Genomic DNA, 25,486 nt, shown 5'->3' on the forward strand with positions numbered 1-25,486 from the left:
TAACTGGGATTCCTCCGGCAAATAATAAGTGGGTGGCCTAATTATAAGTGTGTTTAATTTTGCTCAGTTGTTGCCTCAATCGAATTGGATCTACAAGACGCAAATGTTATCAGCAAAGCATGATTGACAGGAGTATTTGTTTAGGTCTTCAACTACAATAATCTGACCTACGTTTGTTGAATTTATGGTAGATTTTTCTTCTTTTCTATGAAAACAGGAAGTGGCGGTCTCAAACTTAGGAATATAAACTTATAAAGAACCTTGACCCAAATCTATGTCTCAGAGAAGCCGAATTTATACTAGAGACGAGTTATCCGTCAGAGACGAATCATCCGTCTCAGACGGATAACTCGTCTAAATATAAATCCGGTACTAAGACGAATTATGGAGCAAAATTCGTCTCTGGCTGATCCGTCTGTCAGCACGTCTTCAAGACGTGCTAACAGACGGATAGCTCGTCTTAGACGGATCATCCGTCTCTAAATTTTTATCTAGACGGAAAACGAAGACGGTTTTTGGCGAAGTTTCCATATGACATTGTATGAGAGAGACTGGTTTCTATAGTTTTGCAAGATTTCCTGGGATGCCTATTTCAAGATGGCGTCCGGTTAAGTAATCGTGCCCTCGAAAGCAATCACAAAAAAGAAGGAGAAAGCAAACAAGAAGTTGACTTGGACAGATCAAGACACGGACGTCTTCGCAGAAGTTATATATGACCCACAATACAGAGGAAGTGATTACACCGTTGGTGTAATCACTTCCTCTTGTCTTCCTATCTTGAGCAAGATTAGCGAGAGAAAAGGGTAACATGAAGTTCATTAAGCTATTTTCCGGCTCAAACATGCGCTTGACAGAGGATATTCTTCTCTGATATACCGCCATATCCAATGCTGTTCTTCTCGATTTCATCAACAAGGCTACGAGAGCCGCCATATTTAAGCTCTCGCCAGGCTTCCACTCGGCTCAACACCGAGACACCCGTCGTGAAACTCGCGAACGATTTACATCTAGACAGATTATTCGTCAAAATTCGTCTTCGGATTTATACTTGGACGGATTATCCGTATGACAGATGATCCGTCTAGACGGATGATCCGTCTCTAGTATAAATCGGGCCAGTACCGAGTAAATCGGAACAGAAAAGTTGATTATGTTCAAAGATATCTTTTTGCAAAGTTGTGACTGCGTCTAAGAAGGATAAACCAGTTGAAAGGTAGGACCGATGTTTGACAGGATTCCATTTCCAACCTTGTTTTTCTTTTTTTCTTTCTCTTTTCTCTTTCTCTTTTCTTCAGCAAATTCAAACATTCCTTAGATTCCATGACAGACAAAAGGTAGAGGGTTGCCAAGCCTGTCACTATAAAACAATTACCTTGCGATAATTCGCTTCGTTTGAGCAGAAGCGGCCATAATGCTTTGTTTACATGGTCTGGCGAATGTCTTTAGCACGGAATAGCAAAGTATTCGACTTCAAGTAAAACTGCCCGATGACTTCTCGGCAAAAAAATCAGCGTGCCTCGTGATCAGCTGATTCTGTCGATGCTGCTGTCAAAAGCTAGCTTTTGGTCTGCTAAGGGAATTACTCTACAGCAACGAAACTTTAGAGAACTGACCAAAGGGAACCTCCGCTGGACTTAGCTTAGTACGAGAGAATTAGAATTTTTACGGATTCCTTTATATATTGTCACTCACTAACTCGTGGCCGGTCTACGGAACACTTTTACGAAACCATAAGTGCACTTCAGGGCTCGAGAAAATCGATTTTTAATTTTTTGACATTTTTCTTCCACCCGAATTGGTTTTTACACAAAATAAGCTAAATAAATACGCAAAAAAGTTTCGTGTCATAGACACTTTTCATTAGAATCCGCAAAATCGTTTAAAAGAAACGAGCATTGATGCAGAAGATTAACTCCTTAACTCCTATGAATGATCAAGACAAATTTTCCCTTACAATTTCAATATAATATCGAGGAGAGAACTTATGAAAAAAATAGAAAAATATCAATTAGGGGAATTATAAGTTGATCCGATCATACATTCTCCGAACTAACATTACAAAAGTTATGTGGCAGACAGAAAGGAGAATTACTAATTACATCGTTGGAGTGAAAGGGTTGAAAACATCATTCACCTTGATAGCAGACGAGCGATTCAGTTTTGACTGTAAACTGATAGATTGCGATAATTGGCCCGATTTATACTAGAGACGGATCATTCGGCTAGACGGATCATCCGTCATACGGATAATCCGTCCAAGTATAAATCCGAAGACGAATTTTGACGAATAATCTGTCTAGATATAAATCGTTCGCGAGTTTCACGACGTGTGTCTCGGTGTTGAGCCGAGTGGAAGCCTGGCGAGAGCTTAAATATGGCGGCTCTCGTAGCCTTGTTGATGAAATCGAGAAGAACAGCATTGGATATGGCGGTATCTCAGAGAAGAAATATCCTCTGTCAAGCGCATGTTTGAGCCGGAAAATAGCTTAATGAACTTCATGTTACCCTTTTCTCTCGCTAATCTTGCTCAAGATAGGAAGACAAGAAGTAGAGATGAGATAAGAAACAAGAAATGGTGGGAGGACGGCCTTCAAAACTGGTCGGAGTCGCAGTTTAAAAAAAGACTTCGAATTAATAGAGACACATTTCATTTCATTCTTGGAGAAAATTGAAAAACTATAGAAACCAGTATCTCTCATATGGAAACTTCGTGAAAAACCGTCTTCGTTTTCCGTCTAGATAAAAATTTAGAGACGGATGATCCGTCTAAGACGAGCTATCCGTCTGTTAGCACGTCTTGAAGACGTGCTGACAGACGGATCAGCCTGAGACGAATTTTGCTCCATAATTCGTCTTAGTACCGAATTTATATTTAGACGAGTTATCCGTCTGAGACGGATGATTAAAATTACCCCTACGCTGAAATTAATCCTGAAATAAAGTTAGGCCGCCGCTGGTGGTAGTATGATAGAAAAGAAACTTAATCAGCTGAGAATTAGTATGGTAAAGAAAGGATTTGCACGAGTTTACACGTTCTCCGCTTGAACACAAATCATCAAAATTTAATGTGCTGAAGGTAAATGTTTCACATCGTGACTATACTCAGGGTTCTTTAATCTTGAAATTATAGTTGTAATTTTTTGAAGTTCCGATCAGTGTCTGCCTTTACTAAATTTATTCATCTAAATCCATTAATTTAATGTACCAAAGTAAAAATGTTTCGTTGTTTGAACTCGCTGAGGGTTAAGACTCGAAAGAACGTGACCTACATTCACTATTAACAGTCTACTTCACTCGCGTACTTAAAAACCACGGAGAGAATTCCAATATCAAAATCTACGTTTATCTCAATGCTGTAGACCATACTAAGAAAGTTTACGCACGCAGTCAGGGTTGGCATATACGTCCAATCTCCAAAAATAGTCTTCTCCTCAGGTGATGACGGTCTTCCGTCTAATTTTCTAGAATGGTCAGTTCTAACGGTATGTTTTCAAATAGAACGAAAGTTGTTATAGAAACTCAATTTATGACAAATTACGATATTTCTCCTAAAATAGTCTGACTGTTACCGTCAGAGATCACATATCTGCAATCATTAAAAATATTTGAAAACAAGTTCCTATACATTACAGAATCGCGCCCATTGAAAAACGTCGCACGGGAAAATGCAAATAAGCTAGAAAAGAGAAAGAGAGCATGCGTAACTTCACGCAGGCCTGTCAATCCGACTGTCAATCATGTAATCCCCCGTGTACGCAGTGTTCGAAAGTATTGTTTCTTGTGCAGACAACCGAAACGTAGCGCTTTTCATCGAAGAAGAATAGACGTAATTAGTGGCGTTATCTTGATTAGGTTATATTGTTTAAAAATCGGTCAGATGTAAAATTAAATTACCTTTCAAATGCCGGGTTTTCAATTTGTGTTAAGACTCAAATGCGGCAGATTTGCGAGGTTCGACCATCAACTTCGCCAAGAAAGCAAAACATCACAGAAATATTCCTTTTAGTAAAATTTCCGGGTAAAATTTCCGCACAGCCCCATCCTACATTATGCATTCAGTTCTTGAACAGAGGAAACAATGACAAAAACAATACATTTCCGTTGGGAAAACAGATGTGTTGCCCCCGCAGGGTTTTTGGCCCCAGAGGGCCAAAAACCCGAGGAGGCACCTTAGGACTCCCCGCGTAATATAGAGGAAGACTGGAGAAGAGAAAATGTAGGTATTTTCGGTAGATCGTAACCAGAAAAAATCTCGATTTGATCGCTTGCACGGCCGCAAGGTATCAACGTTTTTCCCGCAAATGGTCATGGGCGGCCAGCAAAAACGCGCGCGAGTACTATTGGGATCAGCGTCCTTGATACAAGCTTTGTCCTTGTCGAGATTTCGAGTTAAGCGTCCCTGAAAAGCGTCGAGAAGCGTTTCCAAGTCCAACGGTAAGTGTGTATAGCATCTTTCTAACAATTAAAGGTAGTTTTGAGTTTAAAAGGTGATCAAAATCCGTCAAAAGAGAAACAGTTGTGTGAAGTCTCGATCGAAGGCGACGGAGGGTCCACAGCTCAGTCAGCTAACGTGAGAACTTAAAGCAAAGAACTTGCAGCATAATTAAAGTATAACCAGATATCAAATACATGAAAAAATTGAGCTTCTAACTCGTTTGCTTTGATGTTGGATTATTCTCAGAGTTATAGAGTTTCATTTGTGTTATACAGAAGTTAATACAGAAATAATTTCACCGATGCTCAGAAGACGGTGTAAGTTTAGCATTTTGACCGAAAGACTCAGTTAACTCCGATTTGTCAGCCGCAAATCAAGCTTATTGCACAAAGCCGAAAGACTCGGCAATTTCTGGATTTGTCAGAGGCAAGTCTGCCACCTATAACATTCCAATGTCAAAACTCACCCAAGTCCCTACATTCTGCTTCTTCTTGATCGTGAAGAACAAACGAATCCTAAGTTGAACCACACAGCAAAAAAAAACATCCCAAGCACTTCCCAAAACTACATTTTGTACACTTGTAGTATTTTGAGATCCAAAATTATTAAAACCAAAGTACTGAGCCGCAATTCCGTAACAACATAACAGAAAAATTACACAACTGTAAACAACAAGCCCAACTAAAAAAAAAAACAATAGAAAATGGTACTGTAGGGCGGGGGCAGCTCTAGTGAGAACTATAACTAGTTTTACAATAGTATGGGGCTGTGCGGAAACTTTACCAGTTTCCGTACTGCCCCATACTATCGTAAAACAAATCTGTTTTCCCAGTGGTAAAGTATTGTTTTTGTCACTCTATCCAAGAACTGAACGTATAATGTAGTGTGGCGCTGTGCGGAATTTTACCTTCCTTTTTGGCCCGTTATTGCCGTCAGTTTCAGATAACACGTCGGTAGTCTAATTACTTTTCGAAAAGCTTAAGTATACGTTGTAGATTCCCGCTCCACGTAGGTGCACGCTCACGCTCATAAGCTTACGGATGAACACTTCACGCTCTTTTGATATGCAAACGCGGCCCTCGCTCTTTACCGACGAAAAGAGCATTTCGTCACTTTGAAACAATGCTAATTGCTCCAATTGTATCTCCATTGTCTCTAAACGGACGCAAAGCGAAATTTTACAACTCCCGTTTGGGAATTTGTCAATTCAGATCTAAAGCGACCGAAGTTGGCGGTGAGCGTTTGCAACCTCATTCCTAGGTCATTGCGCCCGCAAAGCATCAAAGCATGGGTACCCCACTTTTCTCGGGCGACGCTTTTCAAGGGGCGCGATTCCGTAATGAGTTTCAGAGGAAGCGGCATTGTTCTCAATAGTGCCTCCGAAACTGAAATTCTTCGCATTTGTTGAATGAGTTGTATAACTTTCCGCATCTTTTTACTGTTCCTGTTCGACCCAACCAGTGTCAATTCTTTGCGGTTTTTTTCAACCAAACAATACAACGATCAGGAATTAATCTCTTTATGCAATATTAATAGAGGTATTGATGTCTATCTTATAGGGAAAAAGCAGTCATGCATACATGTCGCTTTTCTTTGAGGAAAAATTTTTCAGGAAGTTTTTTGGACGCATTTTAGCAAAACAGTGAATTTCCCATCTGTTAGCATCGGTCTTTGGAAGATTCCAAACATCAATGAATCTTAATGATATCAGAGGGCCAGAGAATCTAATTTGGTCTTCGAGTGCTATTCGTGTTGTCTATGCGCCGACGCAAGGAATCTTCCATCCCACGAAGAACTGAAGGAGGTTCTGTAAATTCAAAGGATATTTGAAATTAACTTTTCTTGAAACGTGACTGGAATTTCTACCGATCCTTTCAAAACCAGTTTGGAATAGTGCATTTTCTTCCTCGGTATTTCGTACGTGAACATGTGGCATTCCTGGTAAGGTTACTCCAATGTCAGATGCCCTTTGTCTCGTATTCCCAGAAAGATTTTCATTGTAATCATTACAAAAGTTATTAATTAATAGAAGTTTGTTGAGAAAACTTCGAATGCAACTTAGAGTCTTCACGTGAAGGTAGAAACGTAAGCACTTGTCCTTTAACTGAATGACGTAACAGAAAACGACCATTTACTTAGTGGTTTCATTACTGGTACACCATAATGATTTTCGTTGTTGTTATAGAAGCGTTGGGCGACTTCGCACATTATATATGTAAGCCAATTGCGTGATGCTCTGACATTCCTATCATCTGGCAGGCTGATGAGCTAAAAGGGAAAACGATCATCGTATTGGATCTTATACCTTAGACATGGATGCTATTTCGGAGCAAGAGAACGGCGAAAACGCTTCTAGATATGGGTAAGTACAGACACGACTCTTACTTTTTCAAAACAGAGCCATCTTTAAATGTAGAGGGGTGATCGAGAAACACTCGAGTTTCTTTATCAAGTTTCTGAATTTGCGCAACAAAAGCTACCGCAAAATCATTACGAAAACATTCGACAAACTTTGCAAAGCTCTTTAAAAAATTATCATAATGATAACGCGTTGTTCCGTTTCTACATGAACGCATTCAAATAGTTGGTGTCCCTTTCGAGAATAAGGTGACAATTCCTAAAGCCGTTTTAGAGAAGAGAATTGTTGTAAGGGATCGTTCGCCTATATTTGTGATATTATTGATGCGAGATTGCCGGATCTGGACTGATTTAACTAGAAAACGCAATGTCAATAAAATAAACAACACGGGACCTCCACAAAGAGAGTCGTATTATGTCACCCTCTGTCCTAAGAGACGTTAAAACAAAGTTTTACGTTTCCTTCACACAATATGTTATCTTATGTCAGGGTTTTTTGTTTTTTTTTGACTGACAAAACTAGATATGAAGACTTCCTGATAGGTAGATAATATTGGTGAGTCTTACGGAAGAATCTAGGTCGTTGATCTTTTACTTATAAAGCACTACTTTTAACAAAGTTTGACTCGGCGTTTTTTAAGTCATTCCCTGCGATAGCTTTGACTGTGTTTGCACTCTTTTGACAGCTTTAAGTTACTTATTGTTCTTATGTAATGCTTTTTATTCATGTCAGTTCATGCGTTGAAAAACCAGCTTGCAAGCGGTGAATAGCTGTATTTAATAAACTATTTCTCATATCCTTTTCTTCGTGTTGATTCGCAGGCGTTCTATATTCGAGCCTGAAGCGCTTAATTTTGCTTGTACTGTCTGAAATGCTTTTTTTTTTTTTTTTTTACCGAGCTCGATGTTTAACCCAACAAAACAATATGACGTGCCCAAGAAAGTCATTTAAATCCCAGCAAATCAAAACAAGCTTTTCAAAGTTCAATAATTAAAGGATCAACAACAACTGACTACTCAGCCGGCAAACAAAAAGGTTTTACTAGTGACGCATAAAGGTTGCTGAGGAATCTAGTCTAAGTCAATCAAATGGCAATGTAAAATTTGAAGGAATCTAGTTTAAATGATGTTAAGGATGTCCATATTGTAGAGAGAAATAACTAAAGACGTTGTCATTTGAAACATCAGCTTAACGTTAGTCGCAATACTCTCGCTGAGCTAAACAATAGGACCAGGTCAACAGTTAACCTTATTAAGGCGAGCCCATAATTATACAGATTGGGACGATTATTTATGACAAAATGGTCCTAAATCTTTAAGAAGAATACCAATTTTTGTTCATATAAAAGTAAAGGAAATGAAAGCTGGTTTGTTAATCATTTTCACTTTATTTTTTTCATCAGAAAAGACTGGTTGCAAACCAGACACGAAACTGCTGTAATTCCAACATACAATTAAACTTTTTCCCTATTATCTTGATAGCCATGTTTTGTTTATATTCATGGCGTGATATTTTTCAGCATTGAAGCACCGTCAGTCATGAACTGTTTGTCACTGAATCAAACAATTAGCAACAGAGTGACTCAGAGCAGCTCCGAAAAAGAGATCGAACTTCTTCTCAGAAAACTTTCAAAATGATCTCAATGGTTTATCTAACATTTTTTAATTTGTCTTTGGATGGTATTTAAGAGCAAACAACTACCAAATAGGTAGGAGTCAAACAAAATGGAATAAAGATTTGTGAATCGAAGATTAAAAACATTGCGAAAGGCGTGCAAATGGCCACGTAGCTCTTCCAAAGCCAAAGTATGATTTAAAACGGCGAAAGTGACTTAGTGAGTTAAATCATCATTGTTCGTAATTACCCCTTCAATTTGAAAAGTTAGGAGATCACCTATTTCATCGTTAGTAGCTACTGGAACGTCACTGTAGGCTGCGTACAGCCGCCACCTTCCTGTCACTATTGCGTAAACCGGTTTGGGTTTTTGCTGTTAACAGAAAATCATAGAATCACCATGCTTATTTTTATATTTTGTTAACAGTAATGTGAAATTTGGCAAGCAAGGCCTGGGCTGTGGAGCATTAATAAGAGGAAGAAAAATCATTTCCTATCGAATCCTCGCTTCCTACGAGAAAGCGTTAGAAAGGTTCGGACTTTTTCTCTCGCGACGATCATCTGTAATCTTCCTAGTGTGGCTCATAGTAATTTTCGGAAGTTGCCTGGGATTTATTCGACTCCGTACTGGGCACGACTCTTTGGAGCGTTTCATAGCCAAAAACAGCCAATCCAGGCAAGACCTACATAGTTCAGCAAGACTCTTTCCTCTTCTGGATGCGCGCCAAGAGCAGGTCATCATGATTCCTAGACGCGGTCAGAATATTTTAAGTGAAGGTTGCTTAGACGATGCCTTACGTGTGCACCAAGCTGTACTGAACATAAGTGGCTACAAAGAATTGTGTTTTAAGCGAATCCCTTCTAAAAAAGGGATAAGCATCACTAAACAAGAATGTGTTATCAGTGGTCCTTTCGAACTAACTGGTGGTCGCTTCGAAAATCTAAGCCACGTTTCGTCAATTCTGTACCGCGAGCTGAAAGACCCTACCATAGTCCTATCCACCGGACAAACATTTAATTCTTCGTCCAGTCAAATTTTCAGTAATCTAAAGTTTCAATCCAAGACAGCTCCATTTACTGCTATGGCAGAGGCTCTAAAAATCATTTACTTTATTAGGAAGACAACCAACGTTGCTGAAGACCAGGAAGTCTCAATTTTTGAAACAAGGTTTGGTAGTGTCCTCTCGTCCTTAGAAAGTAGCCTGAAATGTGTATCGACTACCTTCAAAACCGCTAATACGAGAGAAGAAGCCTTGAAAAACATGCTCAAACCAGAACTCCTAGCATTGCTCGTGTCGGCTTTGATAGTGGTAACTCTCGTCTTCATTGTCACATACCTTTCTTCTGTCACTCTGAGCTTCCTGGCAACAATAATCCTGGTGATTTCGTCAGTTTTCTTGCCGTTAATTTGCGCAACAGGCGTCATTTCTATGACATGTACCACACTATTCCCCTCTTCATTATTTATTCCCTTTCTACTTTTTGGCAAAGCAACTTCAGACGTAGTTCTCATCTTAAGGGAGTGGGAACGACATCGCCTACCATCACTTGAACATCGTGTCAGTAGCTGTGTGACAAGGACAGGTTTTCTCTCTGCATCCTGGGCATTATGTGGAGCTATTATTCTAGGAGTGTCAGTCAAGTCTTCCTTTGACGTTATTTCCAATTTCTTCTCGATGACTGTTATAGCGTTTATAGTTCTCTCGGCTGCTTCATTCATAGGAACAATAACTTTATTAATGTGCTTTGAGAGGAGGATGAGAAAGCTAAAAACGTCCCGTTTGTGGTGTCGTAATACGAAGTCAGCGTTACCCAATCTTGGAGAATTGCGAAAGAGATCAGCACAAAGGCTGCAAAATATTCCGAAAGTTCTGGCAAAAAAATTGACTTCAGTTGCTGGTAAAGCTCTATCGCTTGTCGTACTGGTCGGAATTATAATAATGTGTGTGGTATCTGCCTTACAGCCTCTCGAAAGAACGAAAAGTACAGATTCACTTCACCAAAATGACAATTTTGAGAAATTTAGAGAAGAACAAAGAAAGTTTTTCGGCAAAGAAACTGACACAATCATCGTTTTTCCAGATACAGTGGACTATTCCAAGAATAGCGTACAAAACGAAGTTATTAGTACTTGCAAAATGCTAGGAGAGGCTGCATACAGTGAAGGAAGACCTCGATGCTGGATGACAGCCTTACGCCATTATGCGAAGACTAAAGATAGAAACTGCTCAGATTTCGATTTCCACAACTGTTTGGAAGCCTTCCTTAATGAGTCCCATAACATGTATTTTCGTCACGATTTGGTTTTAAAAAATCAAATGCTCAGCCCTCGCATTTTGGCATCTCGTTTTCATCTACGAATTGGGTTGCATGACCGATATCGTGAAGATAGAACAGTCCTCGAGAAACTGAGAAAAGATTTGGCGACAGTGCACTCCCTAAATCCCATTGTATTTTCAAATTCCTTTTTGGAACTGGATGATATTTCTTGGCTAGAGAAAGACACAGTCCTTGTGCTCGGCATTTCTATCGCCTTAACATTCATCATCTCTATGCTTTCAAGTGCAAGTTTCAGAATCGGCGCCTACCTGGCCATAACATTCTGCGCTCTCGTGCTAGAAACTGCAGCCATCATGGCTCTTTGGAAGATTTTTCTGAACCAAATTTCATTCATCGTGCTCATGGTCACAGTTGTTCTTTCTTTAAACTTCAATTTTCAAGTAGCCCATGCATTTGTATTCTCAGCAGAACAAACTGTGCGAGATCGCATGATTGAAGCACTAAACTCCGTTTGGTATTCTGTGTTAGTTGCGGGCCTCATTGCGTTGTCTGGTTCTATGTCATTAGGGTTTATTTATCCCTTTTTATCGGAGATTTTTCATCGAGTCGTCCCGGTGGTCTTGCTTTTAGGACTGATGCACGCCTTCGTTATTTCACCACCAATCATAGTTCTATTTCTCCATTTCCTGGACAACGTGATTTATCAGAATAACTATAATGTCCTACCTGAACAAAGTAACAAATTAGGCGGCATATCCTTGCATTCACAAGATGATCATGCAAAACAACAAAACTCTAAACGCCCCGGCATTTCCATCGTTGGTATCGGTTGCAGATTTCCTGGGGCAAGCGATAAGGATCGATTTTGGACTTTGTTAGAGCAGGGAAAGAGTTCGATCGATGTATTCCCTCAAAACAGAGCGGAGGCGGAAGCATTCTTTAGACTCTATCACCCCAAACGCTTTGTAAGTGGACGCCTTTGTGCCGTGAGTGGTTCCTACCTGAAGGAAATACAAAACTTTGATAACAAATTCTTTGGTATTTCAAATCAAGAGGCTCGTGGAATGGACCCTCAGCAAAGAATACTTCTTCAAGTTGTGTACGAGGCCATTGAAGATGCTGGATTGCTCCTGGAAGACCTTCAGCGGTGTAAAACTGGAGTTTTCGTTGGTGTGATGAATCTTGAATATGGGGCTCTTATAACAGATCCATCAAACTATAGTAATATTGACCAGTTTTCGTCGACGGGTTTGACGGCATCCATTATTGCCAATAGAGTATCCTTCTGCCTAAACCTAACAGGACCAAGTATTGCTGTTGACACTGCGTGCTCCTCATCATTAACTGCACTTAAACTAGCCTGCGATAACCTCTATAGTGGAGACTGTGATATAGCTGTCGTTTGTGCACCGAATATTGTTCTCAACCATGCTATGCAGATGGTATCGAGTATCGCCGGCCTCTTAGCGCCTGACGGGCGTTGCAAAAGTTTTGATGCTTCTGGTGATGGTTATGGACGGGGGGAAGGTTTTGCAGCAGTTATTTTGAAACTTTCGAGTGCAGCTTCTAGCGATAAAGATGATCAATATTGCGAAATCATTGCTTGTGGTATGAATAATGACGGGCAAAATGCTGTGCCGATGACTGCTCCGAGTGCAAAGATGCAAGCGCAGTTATCCAGAATGGTATTAGAACAGTCAGGACTGGCTCCAGAGGATGTGGATTACTTCGAAGCTCATGGTACTGGCACTGCAATTGGAGATGTAGTTGAGGTCACCTCCATAGCTGATACTTACACTAAAAGAAATGGAAACCTAAAACGAAAGCTACGAGTAGGCTCGGTAAAATCAAACCTAAATCATACTGAATCAACCTCTGGTCTTGCTGGGCTGATAAAAGTCGCTCTAATGATAAAGAACAAGAGGCTAGTTCCAACTGTTAATGTGCATGTACTGAATCCCAAGCTTAAATTAGAAGACAAGGGCCTTGTTGTTCAACAAACCAGTGAGCCCTGGAGCACACAAAATGGAAAACCACGAACAGGGGCGGTAAACTCATTTGGTTACGGTGGATCAAACGTACACGTTATCCTTCGAGAAGTCACCCCACACAAGAGCCTGCAAGAAGAAAGTATCAAACGTTTAAACCACGTTCTCACTTTCTCCGCACGGTCGAAGGAAGCTCTTCAGAAAATGGCGCACTACTATTCTGAATGGCTCAGAGATCATATTGATGGCCGAGATGAAAATTTGGTCGCAGACATGTGCTACTCTTTAAATGAACGTCGTAGTCAATATCCCCACCGCCTTGCAGTTGCCTTTAGTTCGACTGGTGAAGCCTCCAAGTACTTAGCGGACTATGCTGAAGACTCCCCAGGATGGAATAAGTCGGTAGTATATGGTGAGGTAGACTCCAGTGATTCCAAAATAGTTTTCATGTTCGGTGGACAGGGTTCTCAATGGTATGCAATGGGAAGACAATTAATGGAAACAGAGAGAGTCTTCAGAGAGGCTATTCTGACCGTAAGCAATGAAGTTAAAGCCTTAGGGGTAACATGGTCACTCATAGACGAGCTTCTAGCTCCAGAAGGAAAATCAAGAATCTCAGAAAGCTGCATCGCCCAGCCAGCAACATTTGCTGTGCAGTATGCGACAGCGCGTTTACTGATGTCTTGGAGAATATTTCCTTCTGCTGTCGTTGGCCACAGTCTGGGAGAGTTTGCAGCAGCCTGCATTTCCGGGACAATAACAGTCAAAGAGGCGGTAGAACTGGTAATTATTCGTTCCACCTTACAAGAAAGCTGTCCTAATAATGGTGGTATGGCTGCTCTAGGAATGTCTGAGGAGAACGCCAGTTCGTTACTGACAGAACTAAGGTTGAGCACTACACTTAACATCGCCGCAGTCAATGATGCGAAAAGCGTTACTGTGTCAGGTGATTCTCAATCAATTGAAGCCCTTGGTGAGCACTTGAAAACCCATTCTCCAGGTACATTTTGGCGTGTTCTTGGGACAAAACGAGCATTTCATAGCTCACATATGGAAGTTATAAAGAAACCTTTCCAGGCAGCCATGAAAAGTATCAAGCTTAAGCCTCAACTATCTAAGATTCCGATGTACTCAACTGTAAAAGGTGATCTTCTTTCCGGTAAAAAGTTCGACAGAGATTATTGGTGGCAAAATATACGCTGCACCGTCCAGTTTTATCCAGCAACTAAGAACCTTTTGAGAGATGATTACAGGCAGATAATTGAGATCAGTACACAGCCTATTCTTGCCCACTACGTCAAACAGATTGCTCTTCAGGAAAATCTTAAAGACGAAGAAATGCCAATTGTCGTGGCAACACTTCCTCGGAAAAGAGTACCTGTCTCAGATCAACATAAGAGTTTTATGCAAACAACTGTATGTACGTTGTACACACTAGGATTCCCTATAGACTGGAAATGCGTTCAAGGAACTCTATCATCTAAGTTTGTTCGATCGATTAGCTACCCATGGCAGGAGAAGAGCTTTTGGTATAGGGAGCGTTCACCCCAAGAGATTATCCCTCCTATAAGTTGTGAAAGGACCTCAAAAAGACCGGCACATCCTTACCTAAGACAGGTGAAAATGACCGACCCCTATTCAGGCCTATATTGCTGGGAAACTGAGATCGACCTTCATCGTTTTCCAATTCTTAAGGACCATGCCCTGATTCAGGGAGGTACCGTGATGCCTGGAGCTGCTTACCTAGAGATGGCCTTTGCCATGCTGAAAGACAAGTTTGTAGATGTTACTGGTTTAGAACTACGCGATGTGAAGCTCTCTAGTCTCCTCACCTTGCCAGATACACAGGTATTTGAACATAATCAGTGCAGGATTGAATAACCAATTATGCTTCGACGTACGTATTATTACACGCGACTTGAGTGAGACGAGACGACGAAATATAATCCTGCTTAATGGAAAGGACACAGAAGCCTAGGGATTACAATTAGTCAAAACTGAGATTCTTATGACAACGTCGTAAATTGTTATAGCTTTCATAGTTAATCGTCAACCCATTTGAAAAAAAATATATAGTTTTTCTTCTAGTGAACAGCTATAAGCAAGAGGTCTCCATTCGATACAAAATTATCAATCAAAGAAATGTTTCTCCTCATAAATTGCTATGTGTTGCTACAAGTTTAGTATCACTTCAATATTAATTTTATGTGGTAGGTTCGCTTGCTGAGGTTGCGTCTTATGAAGAGCGACAGAGTTAACGAAGCCACGTTCCACATCACAAGTGTTCAAGATGATCAGTCTGAAATTAAACTAAGTAGTGGAAATACATCAATCGATCTTATACACAGACAAGAGACGTGCGGTTGTGAAGGTATTTTTATTCTCTCTTCTCTATTTTAAAGTAGGGGGATTTATTAAGGTTGGGAGAAGTCTTTTTTTTTTCATTATTCTTATTGAGAGAAAACCCTGACTGATCAAAGGATCAAATCTACGAAACAAATAATGATAAATCCAGATTATAAGTTGTACCGTTAGTAATGTTATGGGATAGATTTGATTTTAGGGAGCCATGGTCAAGTTACGCATTTGTCTCATTTATTTTTGTCCAAGGATCAGAGATAGAATCTTAAAAGAAGCGTTCATGGAAGTGTCAAGCGATCTATTATTTCCTATACTAAATTGGTATAAACTGATCCCAAACACATAGTAATTCATGGACATAAAGTTTTAATAAAGGCTTTCTGTTGTTCTTCTCCGGCAAACAGCTCCCGATGGAATTTCCCCGGCAGTAAGAACTCTGATGGATCACAAGGAGAAAATGCCGATGGTTCGCTTCAAACAGGTAACAGAGAATTTTGGATTTAAGTATGGGCCCAACTTTTCTCTCATCAAACAGATCTGGCATGGCAACAACGAAGGACTTTGTTTGCTAGACATTAGTGAATCACCGGACATTCAATCAGACAGAGGAAGCTTTGTGATCCACCCTTCAATTTTAGATGCGTGTCTTCAGTCCTGCTTTGTTCCCCTTGGAAGTTCTTCAGTGGAAGACAAGTCAATTGTGCCGGTGGGCTTCAAGAGCATCACACTGAACCGAGTCCCCACTACCAGCCAAATGTATTGTCACGTTACCGCGGATGTAAATGAGTTCGGGAGATTTGATGTCAGGCTTCTGAGTCCGTCTGGAAAAGTTTTGCTTTCCATGTTTGAGTTTCGCATAGCAGAGTTAACAAGTTCACCACGTCAACTTGCATTTGCCGATCTTGCCTATGAAGTACAGTGGAAGGAAGAAAACCTAGAAAGGCAGCAAGAAAATGCCCAAAACATGATTTGCATCGTCCTAAAGGACTCCTCCAACTTTTCAGATTCCTTAGTAACAAAACTTGAGAAAGAAAACGTCAATGTTATCACAATTGACCCACCAAGTGACAGATTCTACAACAAAGAAACACGAGAATCAATACAGGCTGCGTTCTCGAACATTGTACCAAGCAATTCCAGCCTAAAGGTCGTCAATATGTGGCCTATTGAAACGACTTTTCTGCCAGATAGCTTCGAAGTCATTAATCAAGCTGAACAACTCGCCTTCAGTAGCTGTGTTTTCTTACTTCAGCTCCTTCTTGAAAAAGGGGGTTCGGATCCACGCTTATTCTTCGTTACTGAGTCTACTCAGACTTTGGATTCCTGTAACAAGTCTTCTGAGGCAACGTCAATTCCCTGGGGTTCCACAGTTTGGGGTCTTCGAAGGACCGCCAACCTCGAGGAATTTAATGTAAGGGTCACAGCTGTTGACCTTTGCTCCAAGAAGAACATGTCTGATGTGGATTTGTTGGTAAGTGAAATTGTGTGCGACAGGAAAGAAGACGAGGTGGCTTTCAGAGATGGCAACCGTTTTATAAATCGCCTTATCAGAGCAAACGTGCATGACAAGAAAACTGTAAATGACAGCAAAAGTGAACAGAGGAATTCGTTTTGCATATCAACTATGCCTTTGTCTGGAAAAATCTGCCTTCGTGACCAGAGTGTCTCAAAGCCTTCGCAGTCCGAACTCACTTTGGAGGTGCTGCATTGCTGGATACCATCTGAAAACCTGAGTGACATAACCAAACCAAAAGATTGCGTATTCGTGGTTGGGAAAGTAACACATCTACCAGGGGAGAACAAACACAGTTTCAAAGTTGGGGATGAAGTGTGTGGAGTCATTCCGTCTGGACGAGTTTCCCGATCTATTTGCATCCAAGCCAGCAACGTATTTCCAAAACCAATCATGATGACGACAGAACAAGCTACATTCCTTCCTCCTTGCCTAGCCATAGCCTTAAAAGCCCTCCAGCCAGTAGGACCGGGTAAAGAAAATCAGAAACTTCTGATTCAAGAAGCCGACCGTATCATGGGGCTCGCAGCTGTTGTTCTTGCAAAAGCATTGGGTTTTAAAGTATTTTGCACCGTTTCCGACACTTGCGAAGTGTCTACAAGGACCATTCTTCTGGAGCTGGGGGTAGATTTTGTGATGGCCCAGAGCTCTCAGAGTCTTAATGATGATTCTACTGAACCGTTTGACGAAGTGGTTTTCCTCTACCCACCTCCTCCAAATGCTCTTCAAAAAAGCATTCAGTCTATTAAAAGCGGAGGAAAAGTTACTATTCTTAGTAGTAGTTTTCATGGAGACATAGTTTTTCATGGAAACGTTAACGTTAAATATGAGAGAGACGACATCGCAGATGTTTTTCTGACTCCTTTGGTATACAAGAGACTCAGCTCAGAAAGTATGAAGATACTGAATAGCAAAGGAACCATTGAAAAACTTCAGGAGATGGAAATTACTTCTTTGGACTTGAGCGCTTCCATCAAAGTTTCAAATGCATCAATTCCCCAACAGAATTGTCGACCACAAATAAAGTCAGTTGCAGCAATGCCAATAGTTATTTATTCATTTGGTTTATTTGACGAGAACAGTCTGCAGGGCATCCCCATACTTTCGCGAGGATTAGATGGGTGTGGTTTAAAAGGAAATAGAACGTACTTGATAGCAGGAGGGATGAGAGGATTTGGATTCGAAGTAGCTTCTTGGATGGCAGAGAATGGAGCGAAATCAATAGGACTTATTGGTCGCTCTAAGCCTTCTAATGCCAAATTACTTGAAATACGACAGCTTGAGAGGAAGACTGGTGCGAAAATCCACACCTTTCGGGTAAGTTATCAGCCAAGTTCCTGCAATAGTCGAAGTTTGTATGCAAATGAATTTGCCTTGAGTTTGAAATTTCTCAGATAAAAACTTGTTTCGATATTGAGTGGGAGTATTTTTTTGAAAGAGGGGGTACGCAATGAAGGCTACATTTTATTTCAAATCAGCTCTTAAGAAAGATACCACAAAAGCAATTGTTTAATGCAATGGTTGTCTTTAAAAGAAAAACTGACAGATTGAATATTTACTGGTTGTAAGATGAAAGTTAGTTTCTTTATTATTCTTTTGAACAGGAGCGGAGAGTGTAGCACAATTCTTAAACTCCTTTATTTCAATTCACAGGCTGACATATCAAACTCTGACCAAATGACTTCACTACAAGAACAGATAAACTCTCTTCCAGCTGTGGCCGGAATCGTTCACACTGCTATGGTCCTTAGAGACGAATTCATCAAAGATCTGACGTTTGAGAGCTTTCATGAGGTTATGGGCCCTAAGATCAAAGGTAAGCTACGATTAAAACATTGTATTACAATTATCATCATACCTTTATTATCAACATTATTATTCACCTATCAATCAAACTATCGACTCACATTTCTTTCATCGAATTATAGGTTCGTTTCTGCTTCACCAAATAAGCTTGTCGATGGATCTAGATTTTTTCGTGATGTTTTCATCCATGGCTTCAATTGTTGGCAATATGGGCCAATCGTCGTACTCTGCCTGCAATGCCTTCCAAGATTCACTGGCTCAGTACCGGAGACATGTGCTGGGTCTTCCAGGACTGGCTATTAACTGGGGACCAATCAGTGGTGCAGGAGTAATGGAGCGAGAAGCAGGTGTCGCTAAATTACTGACAATGGCGGGATTGGGCTTTATAAATGCCAAAGAAGGTAAATTGAAATTTCACTTAAGTATTACAAGAAACTATAGAAAGAACTCTGAGAATCATCATATTCTTAAAAATAGTCTTCAAAGACCTTTAAGCAACTTCAGTGTAAATTGTTAACACCAACTGCTGCATCTTTAATGTAACGGCATGTCTAAGTTTATCCCGATCAGTTGCCGTAGCTATATTTTCCTAAAATCCTTGTCCGTTTTACATTTAGTATGGCCAATTGTAGGAGTCAAAAAATCCCACGTACACCTAGAGAGTCACGTACCAAGTATGACTAGATGGTATTGACCATAAAATATTAATTTCGTGCGGAGGTACTCAAGTACTCTCACATTTGAGCTTATTGAGAATTGTATTTGCATTGGCTCGCCCCAAGCCACAATATGACATTAGCTGTATTGATCCATAAGTACAATGGGCCGAGACCAATTCTTTGCCATTTGGCAGGAGTTAAACACATGGCAAAAGTACTGATGGAAGATCCAGGTCGCTGCCAGATCTCCCTGTTTGACGCAGACTGGCCTCGATTCATAAAAAGTAATACAGGACTAAGGAAGAGCCGTCGTCTCTTGGAAATAACTGCTGAAATCAGTGGCTCTGAAAGCCAGAACGGTTCAACAGAGTCTCTAGCACAACGTATTATTCTCGAGAAAGATGCAGAAAAGAGGGCTGAACTTGTGAATGAGTACGTTGCCACCTTAGTCACAGAATGGACCGGAATTTCCTCACCTTCTGAAACCGACTTAAACAAAAGCTTGTACAGCTACGGGGTAGACTCTACTGCCGCCCTGACCTTGAAAATGCAGCTTGAATCAAATCTGCAGGTGTCTTTTGAGGTAGGTCGCCCATGAATCTTAAATAGTAAGATCGATAGATGTAATTTTTGATTACCGTGTAAAGGCTGTAACGGGAAAAAAGGGTAGAGAACACTGGTAAGGCTCACCATAACTAAGAAGCCATGAAGAGACCCTAATAAACCACTGGCATTATCTATTAAATTCAAATTTTATGATGTTGATTATCAGGGCATGCTTTGAGAACAATGGATGCCGCCATTTTACGGCAAACAAAGACAAGAAAATAGTTTATTGACAGACAACAATTTAATTAAATTAAAACAATTATTTTGATTCATTTTTATCAGAAGAATGACCGACGAAAATCTATGCAATAACGAGAAAGTGGTCTCCCAAAATAGACCTAAACAAGAAGTACTAGTTGCGAATTTTCAACAACAACAACAACAACAAAAGCCAGCTTAATACTGCAATTTGTAACGGAGATCATTTTCTAGTAACTCTTCATCATATTTGACTGAAGGAACAAACAAAAATTCTAAAAGAGGTTCTTGTTTCAGGTTTTCTACTTTATGCAGCCCGATACCACTTCACTTAAGATGGCCAAAGACATTATTGTAAAGCTTGGTGGACAAACAACACAACAAGAGCCTGCAAGCAAACAACCAGAGCACAGCGAGAGCCGGCAAAGTGAGTCTCTGCAAACAGATGCAAACTCTTCTATTTCTGGTGACGTTTCAAGAAATCAAATACAAGTTGTACCGCTGTACACTCCCACTGGCGCAGCTGTCAAGTTTTTCTGCGTCCACCCGTCGCATCGTTATGCCTTAAGTTTGGTTCCAATCTCTAGCGGGTTTCAAGGACAGGTAAATACCCAGCAGAATATTACTAATACCACCCACTCACCGTCTGTGGATATCAGTATAACCGTGAATTGCCACTACGCCTGGCTTAAGTTTTCACCGTTAACTTCATAAACGCAGTTAAGGGAATAAGTCCTCGGAGCATTAATGGCTAATTTCTAATTAGCCAATTCTACCTTTCTTTTGTTCTTCTTTGTGCCGCAATTTTGTATCAAAAATTGTGTATCAGTTCAGTGATGTTTATTTCTCTTTTCAGGACTTGGTTTCTTTTTATGCCCTGGGCTTTACTGACCCCACAGTCGTCAGCAAGGACTGGGGTGGAGTGCGTGAGCTTGCCAGACAATATGTACAGCTGATCATGAGGGAACAGCGACACGGACCATACTTTCTCGGTGGATATTCCTACGGGGGACTTCTTGCTTACGAAATGGCCTCTCTGTTGATCGAACAGAATCAAAGGGTGGAGTTTGTGGCTATGATTGATACATTTCCCTGGTCTCCACTAACGCGGGTAGTCAGCCCCAGACTGGCCTCCACGCAAGATGAAAGAACCTCGCAACAACTTCGGCGTATTAAGGTGAGTTTAGGAACCCAAAAAACAATCTAGGAAAAAAGAACATCAACAATGAATACAATAGGAACATTTAGGGAAATCTTTAATTTCTGTTAATTTGATCCAAGCAAATGGAAAAAGCCACTGTGTCATTTTATGAAATGTTCCGATATTCTCAAGTGAGGAGAAAATGCTTTTTAAGCAGGTAAATCATTTAAGAACCTCTTCCTGTCACCCTTGAAAATGAATTTCTTTACACTAAAGATAAAGCAATTCTTTGAAATCAGAAGATATTGCATCGCAAACAGTTAACTGAGACGAAGCACTTGATGTCTTTGTGCAAATTAAATTATCAACAATCTAACCGAGAGGCACATCTCGTTGCGGTGATCCAACAACGTGGCAATCTATCTTGCAAGATGCTATTCAAAGAAATACAAACCAACTAAAATGGAGAGCCCTTTGGTCTCCGTACATTACGATCTCTAATTAGTTGTTTATCTATTTATCTATTCAGTTATAAAAATTATTCGAACAGTTCTTTATAAACTGGGAAACGGGACTTGTGCAGATGTTCAAATGAAAACACAAATAAATTTTAAACTTGCAGATTCAGTTTGAAAACTTCCTAAAAAAACTGGCTCTTGATACTCTAAAGATGACTTCGGATGAATACCAACAGCTGACGAGAGGTCACAATCAAGACTGGATCATAGATGAACTAGAGAAAAGGAGCTTGGAGAGGGGACTAGTTTCTTACAATCTAAGGACTCTTCTTGAGTCTCTTCAAAAGGACCAAATTTTTGCTAGTAAAACACACAATGAATGGGGACCTCCTGAGGTAAGGACCATTTTAATGACACCTTACAGTGACACGAACCGAGGTAAACCAACTGAGCTTAAAGCCTTTCATTCCAAAGGAGATGCATTGTTCTCATTTACCTTCAATCCAATAGTATTTTATGTGCTGGCAAACTGCTCACTGATCAAACCTAAAGAAATGTACGCAGCAAGCATCTTATCCAGGCCTGGGTTGTTCACAGATGAGTTTAAATAACCCAGGATAGTCTAAAATTTGGTTTTAGGTTTGAAAGCTTTAAAAGAAATGCAGTTCAAATCTTTTTGCTTGCAATTTCATCAGTGGATGTTCTAACGAGAAAAGGGAAATTTGCCTCTGGAAGGCTTTTGAACAAAGGAATAAAGAAACCTGGATTAAAATTTACGCCTGGGTTAGCGCTAATCGGCCTTCGTACAACTGGGCCCGGGAATGGAACGCTTTACACCACTGAAACCTGAATTAGCACTTGCAGTGTATCCCTGAGGGCGATGGGTTTACGCAAAGAGTAAGCCAGAGTGAGCCCTTTGGAAAATGTGCAATATGTGAGTGTTATTCTGGATTATTTGTGGTAAGTTACACCAGCCCCCTTAGACCGCTTGGTGCACTTAGAATCAGCTATGCCCTGGCCTCAAAGACAATCGACCTATAAAATATCACGTAACGTAGGAGATTAACAGCGCTATCGTGAGTGTGGGAGATGACAGTCAAAGAAGGGAAATCCTACTTACTCCCTTTTTTTCTTCATTCTTAGATTCGTTACAGAGGTCCTCTCACTTTCCTTGAGAGCCTAGACACCCGCCTCTCTCCCAGGCTTCGCTCAAACGAGGGCGCTGAAGAAGTGTGGGGCCAATTGGTGGACGGAGGTACCACAGTGCTAACTTGTCCTGGTGATCACTATTCCTTAAGCGAGTTACCTCATGCCCATGTGACAGGAAGTATCCTAGCGACAGCCCTCGCTCTCAATTACCGCATGTTGTTTCCAGAATTTCCCAGACCTGCGAGAACGTTTAGCCAGAGACGTGCTGTGGAGAAACTTTGCAATGGAGTTAATGTGTTCCTTCATTCAAAACGAGGTACAGTTTCCAAAACTTTTGTTATGTAGTCTCTTTGCATAGCTAAGTTTATAGACGCGATTCATGAATACATTAGCCTAAACTGTTTTGTGTCCGAAAAGATTGAGAGGAATTTGTGTTTAGCGATCATGTGAAACACAAGTCTCTAGAGAGGTAAAACAGACAAAGAGGCAGTGAATTTTTTATGCTCTTATTATCTGGTGATTTATGCTATCAGGTCTAGGCGGTTTTTCTTTTTTTTATTTTGCTTGTGATTTTGAATTTTTCTCTCCATTTAAGGTAACAAAAAGCCTCATTTTGGTAAGTTACTCTTCCATGAAGATGCCAATAAACTCGGGTTGAGATCAACCGAAGATGAAGGAGAAGCAAACCAGAAGGAGAAAATAAAAAAAGTTATCGACCTCAAAGGTGACTATGATAATAGGCTGCAGTTACAAGTCGAATACAGCTTGAGGGGTTACTCAGGCCCTATCAGAGCCTATTGATTATAATGGTAATTAAAATAGTAAGATTTTGTAAGCTAAGACACAAAGGTATCAAATTTTCAATGCAGATACATGGATTCCTCATGGGAACTGGGGACTCATAATTTTTTCTTTGTCCCACGCTCGTGACAAGACGGAAAAAAACATCTTTCTTAATCGATCATTTATTTGACGAAATTGTTAGAAATAACACACAGTAAAGATGTGCAATCTCCTTCATTGATTAATTCTATCAGCATAAGTTGATCACGTGGTAATTTCTGTCATGGCAGATCTACGCATGGTACAGCCGGGAAGACTCGTGTCCAATGCTCTTAAGTACTCCGGCCGCAGACGTAAAGTTGGAGTCCATCAGAGTGGTAACCTGGAACGAGTTGCCTCCGTCATAACTGCTAAACGAGTCTACAATTTGGAATTCATCGACTACTGCGATTTAAAAGCGTTCTACAACACGATAGAGACTGTATTTGCCGTTAAATTATTAACCACTTGAATTTTTCCTTTATTAGAGTGAAACACAGCCTTTACGTTGAAGAGGCTTATGTATAATTTATTAACTAGGTTATTGTTAGAAGGATTTAAGAGCGACGGTCAGGAAATATCGACCAAAATCTTAATTTCGTGGCAAGAGTTGAAAAATCGCTTTCTTTCGTTTTTTGTCCATAAATAGCTTTTGGTAGATAAGATACCTGATGTGGATTGTTCCCGCCAAAAGCTTTTTATTTTTTAGAAAAATTAGAATATCGGTTTTTGTGGTCGGAGTCACAAAATTGGCTAATCATTTACGTGAAATTTGCATACATCAACTTGCCTCTCGTTCGCAAACAAAGTCGCACGGAGAAATTTGGACACTTTATTTCAACAGAATCACTGTTCTTCTTTTACTAGAAGATTCTTTTAGAGCAAAAGCGACACTCACCGAGCAGAAATTATTAAAACATGAGGAATAGGTTTCATGGATAACAAAAACTCCGTTTTGTTATTGATTTTCTATGGCAATATTGTACATGTGGTATAACTCTAAATTGACTTCATTCTATTTAAATCCCACATTTAGACATACATCTAAAACATACCTGGGAATTAGCTTGGGTTATTGAATGAAATCTCTTTAAGGCGGTATCGAAGTTAAGGAATTTTCATGGTGGGTCGGCGGTAATTGTGTAAACACTTCCAGTTTCGAAATCCATGAAAGTGGATATTTGATCCCCAAATACTAATTTTTCTTAATCCTTGTAGGTTTTACAGTTGCAAAGTTGCGTTTCTACTTAAAGAGTGAGATAGAAAAGCCAAAGTGGGTGAATTTTTAGACATTTTGAAACGCTAAACTCTATCGACCGGAGACTCCGCGTGACGAATTGTTTCGTGACTAAACGTAATATTGAGGAGTCGACCATTCACGGAATCACAATATTAACACTGCATTTCTTGACGGCGTATGAGAACAGTGTAAGGGTATAATTGAATGAGTAAAACAGCAAGTTTTGGAAAATATGGCTCTCAAAACTCGGTTGCCATGGTAACGTCAATGCTGACGTACAAGTCACGACGACTTTAAAATGTCCCCAGATGATTTTTAGGAAAAATCTCTAGGTTTGGTGCTCAAAGCTTGAGCGGTTTTGAAGTTATTCAACTTTTTAAGCAAAGGGGGGCTTCAAACCCTTCCCGGTCTAAATAGGGTTAAGGGTGTGAATAAAATAGAAGAACGTATGGAATGCCACCAGTAAACGTAAAAGCTAAACCTCGCTCAACTTTTACGTTTACGTGCGACCTTTCAAACATTGCCTCTATTTAAATTACGCGCCGAAAAGCTACGTGTGTATGCACGTGAAATTTACGCGACAGTGGGAATCCACCCTTATTCACCTACCTAGACGCGAGCAGTAACCAATTAGAGAGCACTCATGTAGTAGGCAGTCGAGTAACATTCATTATACACCTACGCCAGGCGCGCAACAAAATTATTTTCCTTTTTCACTTTCTTATTTTACCTTGAAAGAATCCCTTTCGTTTGCATTTTTGTAGCAGTTTGCCAGCGTGTACATCAATTCTTTATCCAAACCACTAGAACAAGTGTGATTTCCAGTTTCATTTTGTTTTGAGGACATAATGGAT

The 25,486-nt window shown here is 40.3% G+C and overlaps 1 protein-coding gene across 4 annotated transcripts in view; it reads left to right on the forward strand.

Annotated features, from left to right (window-relative positions):
* The window catches only part of LOC113683203 (uncharacterized), a 30,630-nt gene extending 5,767 nt beyond the window's left edge, over window positions 1–24,863 (forward strand). Inside the window, exons 1-14 of one of the 4 annotated variants that reach the window (XM_089180614.1) lie at window positions 1,125–1,213; window positions 6,695–6,797; window positions 8,836–14,524; window positions 14,891–15,047; window positions 15,442–17,867; window positions 18,204–18,366; window positions 18,479–18,757; window positions 19,210–19,598; window positions 20,120–20,425; window positions 20,679–20,999; window positions 21,586–21,816; window positions 22,565–22,886; window positions 23,166–23,294; window positions 23,644–24,863. In XM_089180614.1, coding sequence (XP_089036740.1) covers window positions 6,748–6,797; window positions 8,836–14,524; window positions 14,891–15,047; window positions 15,442–17,867; window positions 18,204–18,366; window positions 18,479–18,757; window positions 19,210–19,598; window positions 20,120–20,425; window positions 20,679–20,999; window positions 21,586–21,816; window positions 22,565–22,886; window positions 23,166–23,294; window positions 23,644–23,864 — 10,683 coding nt within the window. In that variant the 5' untranslated portion in view covers window positions 1,125–1,213; window positions 6,695–6,747 and the 3' untranslated portion in view covers window positions 23,865–24,863. Of the gene's footprint in view, window positions 1–1,124; window positions 1,214–6,254; window positions 6,377–6,614; window positions 6,798–8,835; window positions 14,525–14,890; window positions 15,048–15,441; window positions 17,868–18,203; window positions 18,367–18,478; window positions 18,758–19,209; window positions 19,599–20,119; window positions 20,426–20,678; window positions 21,000–21,585; window positions 21,817–22,564; window positions 22,887–23,165; window positions 23,295–23,643 lie in introns of those variants that run through there. The other 3 variants (XM_027200418.2, XM_089180615.1, XM_027200417.2) reach the window with 3 other exon arrangements.
* Window positions 24,864–25,486: the final 623 nt, after the last annotated feature.

This window comes from Pocillopora damicornis, chromosome 8, assembly GCF_964200805.1.
Source record: "Pocillopora damicornis chromosome 8, jaPocDami1.2, whole genome shotgun sequence".
NCBI classification, from domain to species: Eukaryota; Metazoa; Cnidaria; class Anthozoa; order Scleractinia; family Pocilloporidae; genus Pocillopora; species Pocillopora damicornis.